A 12,425-nucleotide genomic window follows, 5' to 3' on the forward strand; every position below is an offset into this window, starting at 1 on the left:
GATTCATGTCAATGTATGGCAAAACCAATACAATACTGTAAAGTAATTAGCCTCCAATTAAAATAAATATATTTAAAAAATAAATAAAAAAATTAAAACCTGAAAGTCACTGAAGAGAGACTCAGAGAGATGTTTGGAGTGACTCCTCTCTTCCTTTAAGAAATACTGTAATATTTTACTTAATAGATATTTAAACTAGAATTATTAGAGCCATGAAAGACTTTTTTTGGAGGCAATATCAATAACATAAAGCAAGGGTTATTTTTGATGAAAAGTGTCTCACAAAGTTAGAAAAAATTCAAAAAAATAAAAGCTTGTATGGCATTTATAAAAAAAAAAAATAAATTCAGAATCTCTTACGACATTGATATGTCATGATAGTGAATGATCATGGAATACACAAATCCATGCAATTAAAACTGAACGTACTAGTACCAGTAACAAAAATCAACTTTTAAAGATTCACACTTACCTACTATACTCTTTTCTGGTGCTGGTGGCACAATATAACCGACGTGTAAATATTTGCTTGCTAACTTGCTATGCAAACCGAGAAAGTCACTAAATCTTCTTTTAACTGAAAATTCACTTTTACTGAACATGGAAAGAGAAGTCTACAAGTGAAGAAGAGGTATTTCAAATTTTGAATACTGAAGTTATTTAAAAGTTAATGTAATACATAACTGTGAATATGTGTACACACACACACACAGAGGTCTACATTGCAAAAAAAATGTAGAGTAGCTAACTAATGTGAAACAAAGATTTCTAACAACTGGAAAAACCCCAAATCATAGTTGTTGCTGTGTTTTTTTTAACAGAAAACACCTGCTTTATCCTACACTTAACTCATCTCACCAACTCTACCTGTATTTATGCTAATGATTCTTAACTTCTGATCTTTACCTCTAGCCTAGATCCCCACTGAGCTTCAGTCTAATATACAGTCCAAGGGAAAACCTCCACTTAATTGCACTGCCACCTCAATTTCACCATATTTTCCCCTGCTGGGAAAGTGAAGGGAACTTCTCTGTATTGTTTACTATTATATTCTAGCCTTTGGAAGACAGCCTGACTCCAAGGTATATAAATAAGTATCTGTTTAATGAATTAACAAATTTCACTCCATATTGGTTCCTCCCTTTGTATTGCCTTTTCTCCAGGATCATTCCAACAACCACAGAGTTCCTCTAGACAAAGATTCAGGTTTCCCTGCTTCCTGACTTCTTACATCCAAGCTCTACCGATCACACCTCCTATTTCTTCACTCATCCCCAGAACCAAGTCCTTAGTATTAAGCATCACTTCTCGCAGTAGGACTGCTGCAGACCCTCTGTCTTTACGATCTGAAGGTCTAAAATCCCTTTAAGAATTGCAACTGCCTCAGCCTCCTGACCTTTCTTTTTGTTTTGGCTGCACTGTGCAGCACGAGGAATCTTAGTTCCCTGACCATGGACTGAACTCACACACTCCCCAGCAGTAGAAGCACAGTCTTAACCAGTGCACCACCAGGGAAGTTCCCTGACACTTCTATCCTCCCAATCCAAACTGAGTCAGAGAGAGCTTTCTAGAACAAAAATCTCATTGAGCCACACTCTTGTTTGAACTTCAGTGGTTCTCTATCATACAATTCCTAATGTGACTGTTCATAATAAAGGCAGGCTTACTGCCAGACAATTTAATCTGGCACCACTTCCGGCAGGTCCTAGAAAGCACAATGTTTTCTTGTTTCTGGCTTTTACACAAGCAAATCCCTTTGCAACACTTCTACTTTGCCTAGCTTAGATCCCTTCCTGCAGAGCCTCCCAGAACACTCTAACCACCAAACCACTCAGGACTCACTGTGACTATTTATATGCAACTTTTACTGGATAATAACCTTGTAAAGACAGTGATCACATACACTTTAATCACTGTAGTATCCTCAAACTACACAGTGAGGGCTCAGTATTTTTTTAGAGGAGCAAAAGGCTTACCTTTGTCGTTACTCTATAAGCCATGTAAGCATTCATGCCATCACCTATAAGAAAAGCCAAGCTATTAAAATTCGTAAGCTTAACACACACGGTAACTATGTGAGGTAATATATTAACTTGATTGTGGTAATCATTTCATAAAATATTAAGCTATCACATTATAATTGCAATGTGTGTACATCCTAAATACACACAATTTTTATTTGTCAATTATTTCTCAATAAAGCTGGGAGAAAAAACAAACCACCAAACTGCCGCAAGTTTAAAACTTAGAAGCACTGTTTTAATATTGTAACAATGCATGTAGTTAAGAAAAACAGCACACTAACAACCACGTTAATTATCAAAAAGAAGCAAGTACAAAATATAATAAGTGTTGACTCACCAACTTTCTCTGGATCTGATACACCAATTTCTATATCAAAAACATCTCCATTTGCTTCTTCTTCAATCTAGGAAAATTTTTTTTGGTATTAAAGATTCCAATTTGTATTATTGTCATAATACCAGTAAGTATAATTTTTACCATCTATCTTTTATTAGGATCACTGCCACACGAAACAATCTGAGAATCACTCAGCACTCCATTTCTGAAAATCAATGAAAGCTTCTACATTTCCTGCCTATGTGAAAAATACACACACACACACACACAGACAACAGGAGAAGGATAATTGGGAGAAGTAACAAAGTCTTGTGTTCCTCTGACTCCTCAGATGTAAAGAAAACTTCTGGAGGAATACTGTGGAATATTTTTGTTCAATCTTCAGAAGGATGTTATGAAAATAATTCCTTAATTATTTTTAATGTTACCGTTTTTCAAAGCTGTATCTCTCCTCTTTAAAACCCAGGAAATAGCCATTACTTTTGCCAGTAGAATCCTACAAACTTGCAGAAATTATTATAAGCAACTTGATCATCATGATTTCTCTAATTACCTAGTAAACACATGTTCTTCTTGAAGCCAATAAAAGCACTACAAAGCTGAGAAAAAAGGTAGGAAAAATGATCAACCTATGAGACTACAGAGAAGCACTTTTTATGTCATTATAAGTAAGCAATCCCTATAACAGTAGCTCTGAGAGAAAGGTTTATTACCTTCAAGAAGAAAACACAGGAACTGTTCAATTTTTCAAAATTTAAAAGCAATATTAATATTCTAAGACTTCAGAAAAGCATGTTTTTCTAATGATAATTTTTTTCAAAGGTGCCCTACTGCACAGATTTTTGAAAAGTAAGCCTTACCTGAACTGTAACATAAAGTATATAAATCCTAGGTATACAGCTCAATAACTTTTACAAAGTAAACATATCTCTGTAACCAGAAACGAGATCAAGAAAGAAAACCATCATTACACCCTAGAAGCCCCTCATGCTTTCTCTCCACTCACAACACATCCCCTGCTCTGCCAACGTAGTCAGTCGCTCAGTCCTGGCCGACTCTTTGCGGCCACACGAACTGTGCCCAGCCAGGTGCCTAAGTCCACGGGACTATTATGGTAAGATCACAAATGACAAACTGTCTGACTTGAGAAGGAAAGTGATGTATTCAAGTTACTGGATTAAAAAGTGTGGAGATAAATTAAGAAGTCAAATCACCCAACCTCTTTAGTGTTCTTTTTGGAAATGTCTAAAAGGCTTTGATTACAAATGATGGACAGGAGAGAAATGCTGGGTCGGGAACAAAAACAAAAGTATTATTTACATATTACTTTAGAATATAAACATTTTTCCATACCTCATCCCTGGATCTATCAAAGATCACAGGAGCAGACATACTCTTTGATTCAATTCTGGGAGCAATGAGTGTTGTGGGGGTCACAGGTGTGACTGCAGGAGAAGGTTCTGAGGAGAGTATAGGTTCCCTTTCTGGACTGTCCAGAGAAACTTCTTCTGTAGCTTCTAGACACAAATTAAACAAGCTGGTTGAGGATACTGGTAACAAGTTGAGCAGGCAATGAACTATGAAACATTTTTATATGACCCATAATATCAAAATATTATTTTAAAATAATTGTTATAAATAATTTATAATAATAAACCACTTTCCTTAGTGGTTTACTTAAAACTTTAAATCCAACAGTGACTTTGTTGATTTTAGGAAGAATTCCAGTAAGTCAACATAGTTATCTATACTAGTGAAAGGGATAAAGCTAGTAGGAAAGCAATGATGTGAATAATTCCACATTCATTTGTGTCTGGATCTATAATATATCTAATACTTGTGGTAACTTACCTTCCAAAGTCTTGTATTCAGGCTAATATTATGTTTCTTATATACACATGAACATAAACTATCCCAACGGGGATTAAAAATTTGTTATGGAAAGTCCACAAAGTTAGTAATCTAAAGCAATTAACTGCTAAAGATTACTGAATATTAGCTGAATACACAAATATATACCAAGCAATAGATGTTTAGGTTTTCATTTCAAGTGCTTGTTTACTTGAAAAATCTAAAACTAAATATATTTATAAACAAAACAAATCAATAAACTGTGTCTAAAAGCTATGTAACATTGTGCTAAATGCAATGAAGAAACACAAAAAAATGTAAAGTATCATACCTGCCCTCAGGGAGTTTATAATCTAGTTGGGAAAACAAGACATAAGCATGTGGAATGTTAAATAATAAAAGACAAATAACAGCCAAGAGAACAATATAAAGAGCATAACAAAACGTTTAACTGATATATGAACTATAGAACAAACTATAATTTGAGTTGAGATGGGAGAGAATAATCTAGGCTGGGGAAAATAGGGAATATTTTATGAAACTGAATTGAAAAGATCTGAATGGATTTAAAAAAAAAAAAAAAAGAAAAGATCTGAATGGATTTAGAGAAAAAATGAGGGAAGTATTTTCCCAAAATGAAACACAGTTGACCCTTGAACAACATGGGGGTTAGGGCCACCAACCCTCTCCACAGTCAAAACTCTGAGTATAAATTATATTTAGGCCTTTCATATATATGGCTCCTCTGTTTCAGAGGTTCCACATTCTTGGATTCAATCAACCTCTGATCAAGTTGTACTGTAGTATTTACTAATTTAAAAAAATGCATATTAATGGACCTGAGCATTTCAAACCCATATTGTTCAGGAATCAATCATAATTGAGTAAGTTAAAAGCAAAGCCAGAAAAGTAAAATTTATAATCAGTGGCCAAAATAATAACCACAGTTCTGCTGGTTTATAGAACTGAAAGGCAGGAAGAAAAGGCAGGAAGGACTGTAAATGAAACAGGATTAGATCAGTGGTTTCTAACCTGAGGTTCTTAGATTCCTCAAAGTTTGAGAAGGTAGTAACAATACACAGTGAGTCATTTTAATACCTCAAAATGTATATCAGTAATAACATATATGTTATTTACTCGAAGCAGTAAGATACCTCTTGAATTTTTGAGGTATTAAAAATTTCTACCTCTTTGAATTAAAACATACAAAATACTATGCATAAAATAAATAATCTACAAGGATATATTGTACATCACAGGGAATACAGCCAACATTTTAAAACTATAAATGGAGTATAAACTTGAAAAATTGTAAATCACTATATCATACACCTGAAACTTAAATGATACTATGTATCAACTATACCTCAATAAAAAAATAAGTCAAAGTTTTTCTTTTTTTACAGAAAAAAGTCCCATATATACTATGTATAAAGATTAACATTTCCTTGAAAGAGACACTTTGAAGGTAAGTGTAAATTGATTATGTCAATGTCAGCTAAGTAACATTTCACTCATACCACAGACACCAGAGAATTTTTCAAACAAAGGAATACTTGTTAAACTTTGGATTTGGTATAATCTGCTGAAAAGCGTTAAGTGAAATACACTAACTACCCTGGCAAAAACAAGTTCTAAAAGTCTAGGACAATTTCAACACTGGCAATTTGCTCACCCTCACTTACTCCTCTTGGACAGTTTCCTAATGTGTTCAGTGAAGCTTAGTGCAGGATGGTACTGATGGGAAAGCGGCTCTCTAGTTACCCACGTTTGGTGAACATCCTGAAAGTAAGCTAATAACAGTAACAAAAGTCATGCTTGAACTTTTTCTGATGCCACTTCTGACATAATAGTATTTGAAATGCTACCCAAAGTATATTGGCATACATACCAATTACAATCTAATCTCATTATGGTTTTAAAACCAGAATGGCTAAGTCATTAGAGCAATACCTATAGTTTCTTCTCTTATCCAGGTCTTAGGAAACCTAACGATGTCATTATTAAATGTAGCTGAGTTTAAGATAAAAGTGTCTGCAGGTAACAAAAGAAACAGATGACTCTTTTTATTGCTTCATCTCTGTTTCTCCTTAAAAACAAACAAAAACACTGACACTGACCATGGATCAATCACTATGTTTAGTATAGTCTGCATTAGGTACACTGGCACAAAAAAGATTTTTCTAGTTGAGCTTTGTGGGCAAGTATCACTGCTCAGCCCTGATGTGGCAAACTGTTTGATCAGCAGGGCACATTGTAAACAAGAAAACCATCTTTCCTAGGCATACATCAGAGTTCTGCTTTTAGAGTTTCAGCACACTCATTAACATAGAATTCTGAGACTTAAAGGTTAAAGACTCTTTAATAAAATGGGTAATCCAAGTGTTCTATGTATGACCCTCTACTATTAAGAGGAATAACCACAATTTTAGATTAGCAGCTACTTTTGTCATCTTTCAGATTAAAACATAAATGCCACGAAGAAACTTCCAAGGATCTCCTGGGAGAAAGTTAAAGAAAGAAAAGAAAAAGGAGGATTACAATTTTGGTTAACTGTCATTATACTCTAAGTTGTTAGGCAGCGACAGAAAAAGAGGAGAGGGGCTGGGAATATGATTGTATTCACATTTTAATTTTCTGACATGAATTCATAAAATACATGAATTCATCTGCAGTGAAAACTTTTCACACATTAAACAGGAAATTATATGGACCTCTGTCATAGAGGATTGTATTTTTAAACATACTTGTATTAAAAAAATACAGGATGGTTTCAATATTCAACCACTATAAAAGCTGAGGGAGGATACATTATCAAGTTTTAACTCAAAGAAAGACAGTTTAGGTAAATTAAGCTCTTAAACACACAAAGATTTACTATTGCAATTATTTGTGCCATTAATTCTAAGATGCTGCTTTTTAATATCCAAACATTAATTTGTATCTAAATTTTAATCTTAACTACTGTTTTCAAGAGGGTCCAATTTTTTAAAGGTAGAAATGGACTACACCAAATCCTGCTGTGGCTGCTGCTAAGTCGCTTTAGTTGTGTCCGACTTAAGTGTGACCCCATAGATGGCAGCCCATTAGGTTCTTCTGTCCCTGGGATTCTCCAGGCAAGAACACTGGAGTGGGTTGCCATTTCCTTCTCCGATGCATGAAAGTGAAAAGTGAAACTGAAGTCGCTCAGTCATGTCCGACTCTTAGTGACCCCATGGACTGCAGCCTACCAGGCTCCTCCGTCCATGGGATTTTCCAGGCAAGAGTACTGGGGTGGGTTGCCACTGCCTTCTCCATAACACCAAATCCTGCCGCCATATCAAAAATAAATTCCTGAAGAATCTATTCAGTCTGAATGCCACAACCATTAGTTTGTGTCCAAGTACTGCTAGAAATAATCAAATTATTACTGTGACTTATTTCCAAATGCTTAAAACCAGAAAAGATCACATTCGTGCTTCTCACAACAGTCTTTATTTTTCACAAATCAAAGTAACTAAAATTTCCTATCATCCTAAGTCATTAACAAGAAAAGCCATCAATAGTACTTCACAGAAAATGTTAGTTTTGTTTTAGAGAATATTTTCTAATAGGATATATGCTACAATTGACTATTACTTAAAAAAAAAAAAAAGTATTTACAATTACCTGCAAAAAGATCTTCTCTGTCATCATCTAGCACAGCTTCTGCAGGCTTTGGACCATTGGAGTTCGTACTAATATCTTCTGCAAGAAAGCTAGCTGGATCCGGAGATGATGGACTTGACTGTTAAAAAAATAATTGATAATGGATTGCCATGTTTGTCTGTTATAATTATGTCTCCAGATACTACAGAAATAAAACATTCTCCTGATAAGCAGAGAAGAAAGAATAAGAACAGCTATTTACAGTTCCTCCTCTGAGGGTAAGAAATAACCAAAAACACACTTTCACTCACCGTCTTTCTTAACAAGAAGTCACTTAAGATTTAAAACAGAAAATCTTTTCCAGTCACCCAGTGAGATATACTAATCTGTCATATCTAGTTATAATTAACAAAAACAAATTTTAATGTTTTATATAGCATATAATATAATAGTAAAAATTGGACCTTGCAAATATGTTGCATGAATAAGAAGTTCAAATTAATACTTTAAGAAAAAGGTTTAGCAGTAGTTGACTTTTGACTTAAGACTACAATTATTCTAAAATTTCTGTATTGTCAAACTAAAAAATTCCCAATTATTTACATTTCAACTAAGCTAAAGGAATATTTTTGTATTTCTGAAAGTACAAAAATTAGCAAAATGGAATCAACACTGTTAGATTTACCACAGTTTTCTTATAATTAGTTAAAACCAGTACTTAAAAAAATACATAACACAAAAAGGAAGTTTTATACATCAAAAGTGCACAGCTATATATTTTCAAAACCCAACACACCTGTGTAATCAGCACCCAGATCAAGAAAGAGAACATTATCAAATCGAAAAGCTCCACTCATGCTCCCTTCCATTCTTTACCCTCTCCCAACCAAGGCTTCCACCAACAAGGATGAGTTTTTCCTGTTTTTGCTCTTCACAGAACTAGAATCATCCAAAACACAATTTTTTTGTTTTTTGATCTTAATGCTATGTATACAAGACTCTTTTATATTGTTGCATGTAATAATAGAACACTCATTTTTGTTGAGGTAAATATTCCACTGTGTAAATACGCCACAACTGATCCATTCTGCTGTTGATTAGCATCTAGGTTTTCAAATTTCATTATCAGTTTGTTACCACTATCAATAGTGCTGTATGAACTGTCCAGCACATGTATCTTTTAGCAAACAGTGAACAAATTTCTGTTTGGTATGTACCTAGGAGAGGAATCACAGGATAGGTAAATGTTTTGCTTTAGAAGACATCACTAAAAATCTTCTAAAGCAGTTATATAATTTACACTCCCCCCAGTAACATAGGACTTCCCTGTAGCTCAATGGTAAAGAATCTGCCCGCAACGCAGGAGACCAGGGTTTGATCCCTGGGTCAGGAAGATCCTCTAGAGAAGTGAATGGCAACGCACTCCAGTATTCTTGCCTGAAGAATCCAATGGACAGAGAAAACCACGGGCTACAGTACATGGGGTTACAGTTGGGCACGACCGAGTGACTAACACACACCAATAATATAGAGAGCTTCCAGCTGCTTCATATCCTTGTCAACACTTAAATATATTTCATGCTTTCACTTAAGCTATTATGGATATGTAGAGTACAGAGTGCATGTTACTGTGATTTGAACTGGCATTTTCCTGATGAGTAATAATGGTGAGCCGTTTTTCGTATGTTTAACAGACATTTGGATATCTTCTTTTGTGAAGGGTCTCTTAAGTATTTTCCTTATTTTTCTATTGTTCTTATTGATTTGTAGGAGTTCTTTACATATTCTAGATACAAGTTCTAGATATGTATCACATATGTATGGAGAAAAAAATTTTCTCCCAGTTTGTACTGTTGCCTTTCCACTTACTTAATGGTACATACTAATGAATAGTTATTAATTAGTAAGGGTAAATTATCAACTTTAAGGTCATTTCTAATTAATAAGATTTTTCTGATCAGTTTTTTGAGTAAACTATCCCCTATGGCATAAGGACATTTCTTTACAGCTTTCAAAAACAGTTTAAGTTCCTTATGGGAAAATTTTAAAAAGCAGTTTCTTTTCTCTCAGGAGCTCATTATTACATCTCCAAACTCTCACAAAGGTACACGTCTACTCACCTTAGCATTTTCTTCTTGAAGGAACTTAAAAACAAATAAGCTTTTCCTATAAGCTTTTTCCAGAAGATGTTCCTGACAACCTCCTCTCTAACAGAGTGTGGTTAGGTGAGTGGTATATATGCTTCCAATGCATATCTGTTTCTTTTGTCATAATTTCTCTTACCACACTGTATTACCATTATTATCTATTTATAGACTACAAACTCTGTATGAAAAGAAGAATGTCTTATTTTATTTCTTTTTACCAGGTTCCTGGCAGCAAACACTCAATGACTATCTGTTAACTCAACTCTAAGAAAATAACTATGAATATGTGTAAGAAATGGCAGTAAGTCTGTCAACCAGACTGTCTACAATAAAGTTTGAAATACCCTTAAGTACATATACATAAAAATGTAGCAGAGTGGCTCCAACACCCATTCATGGAAATACAGAATTGCTGCAATTTGAGGAATAGCTAAAAAAAATCTACCCCTAACATTACATTTAATGAAAAACTAAGAGCTTTCTCACTAAGAGCAAGAACCAAGGCAAGGATGTCTGCTGTCTGCTGTCTGCTGTCATTACTACTTGTCAACATCACACTGCAAGTCCAAGCTAATGCAGTAAAGATAAAAAAGGAAATAAAATCCAGAAGAACTGACAAAAAAGGCTTCCAGAACTAATAAACAATTATAGCAAAGTTGCAGGATACAAGGTTAACCTACAGAAGCTAATTATTTCTATATACCATCAACAAATAGAATTTGAAATTTTAAAAGAAAAAAAATACCATTTACATCAGCACCCAAAACAACTAAATACTCAGGAAGAAACCTAACAAAACATGCACAAAACCCCTATGAAGAAAACTAAAAAACCCTAGTGAACAAAATGAAAGAAGAGCTAAATAAATGGAGAGATATTCCATATTCATGAATAGGAAGACTCCATACTGTCAAGGTATCAGTTCTTCCTCACTTTGATCCACAGGTTGAATGCAATACCAATCAAAATTCCAGCAAGGTATTTTGTGAGTATCGCGAGAATGATGATAAAGTTTATACGGAGAAGCAAAAAACCCAGAAGAGACAATACATTACTGAAGGAGAAAAACATAGTGGGAGGACTGCAGCTACCTGACTTCAAGACTTACCATAAGGCTACAATAATTGACACAGTATGCTACAGGTTAAAGAATAAATAGACTAGTGGAAAAAAATAGAGAACCTAGAAATAGATTCACTTAATATAAGCAAGTCCTTCATGGATGGCAGTCTTGTGGCAAAGGGGCTTGTGTAACTCAATGACGCTATGAGCCATGCCATGCAGGGCCACCCAAGAAGGACAGGTCACAGTGGAGAGTTCGGACAAAACGTGGTCCACTGGAGGGAATGGCAAACCATCCCAATATTCTTGCCTCGAGAACTCTGTGGACATTATGAAAAGTCAAAAAGATACGACACTGGAAGATGAGCCCTTGGGTCAGAGGGTGTCACATGTTACTGGGGAAGAGAGGAGAAATAGCTCCAAAGCGAAGGAGGAGGCTGGGCCAAAGTGGAGACAATGCTCAGCTGTGGGTGTATCTGGTGTTGAAAGGAAAGTCTGATGCTGTAAAGAACAACAAAGTATAGGACCTGGAATGTTAGGTACATGAACTAAGGTGAACTAGACAAGGTCAAGCATGAGATGGCCAAGAGTGAACATTGACAACATTAGAAACCAGTGAACTAAAATGGATGGGAATGGGGGAATTAATTCAGATGACCATCATGTTTACTTCGGGGGCAAGAATCCCTTAGAAGAAATGGAGTAGCCCTCATTATCAAGAAAAGAGTCTGAAATGCAGTACTTGGTACAATCTCAACGACAGAATGATCTCAGTTTGTTTCCAAGGCAAACCACTGAACATCACAGTAATTCAAGTCTATGCCCCAACCACTAATGCTGAAGAAGCTGAAGTTGAACGGTTCTATGAAGACCTACAAGACCTTCTAGAACTAACACCAAAAAGTGATGCCTTTTTCATCATAGGGGATTGGAATGCAAAAGTAGGAAGTCAAGAGATACCTGGAGTTAAGAGGCAAGTTTGGCCTTGAGTACAAAATGAAGCTGGGCAAAGGCTAACAGAGTTTTGTCAAGAGAGCACACCTGTCATAGCAAACGCCCTCTTCCAAAAACAGAAGTGACAACTCTAGACAAGGACCTCACCAGAGGGTCGATACTGAAACCAGGCTGATTGTAATCTTTGCAGCTGAAGATGGAGAAGCTCTCTACAGTCAGCAAAAACAAGACCTGAAGCTGACTGTGGCTCAGAACATGAGCTCCATATTGCAAAATTCAGACTTACATTGAAGAAAGTAGGGAAAACTACTAGGCAGTTTAGGTATAATCTTAATTAAACCCTTTTGATTATACAGTGGAGGTGACGAATAATTCAAGGGATCAGATTTGATACACAGAGTGCCTGAAAAACCATGGATGGAG

The 12,425-nt window shown here is 35.3% G+C and overlaps 1 protein-coding gene across 2 annotated transcripts in view; it reads right to left on the reverse strand.

Annotated features, from left to right (window-relative positions):
* Positions 1–12,425, reverse strand: part of SNX2 (sorting nexin 2) — a 61,825-nt gene that overhangs the window by 25,554 nt on the left and 23,846 nt on the right. For both annotated transcript variants that reach the window (XM_070465104.1, XM_020877601.2), the window contains exons 2-6: positions 7,861–7,978; positions 3,715–3,878; positions 2,362–2,428; positions 1,977–2,020; positions 473–614 (exon numbers count right to left, since the gene is read on the reverse strand). In XM_070465104.1, the coding sequence (XP_070321205.1) occupies positions 473–614; positions 1,977–2,020; positions 2,362–2,428; positions 3,715–3,878; positions 7,861–7,978 (535 nt within the window). The remainder of the gene's footprint in view (positions 1–472; positions 615–1,976; positions 2,021–2,361; positions 2,429–3,714; positions 3,879–7,860; positions 7,979–12,425) is intronic.

Source organism: Odocoileus virginianus, chromosome 3 (assembly GCF_023699985.2).
Source record: "Odocoileus virginianus isolate 20LAN1187 ecotype Illinois chromosome 3, Ovbor_1.2, whole genome shotgun sequence".
NCBI classification, from domain to species: Eukaryota; Metazoa; Chordata; class Mammalia; order Artiodactyla; family Cervidae; genus Odocoileus; species Odocoileus virginianus.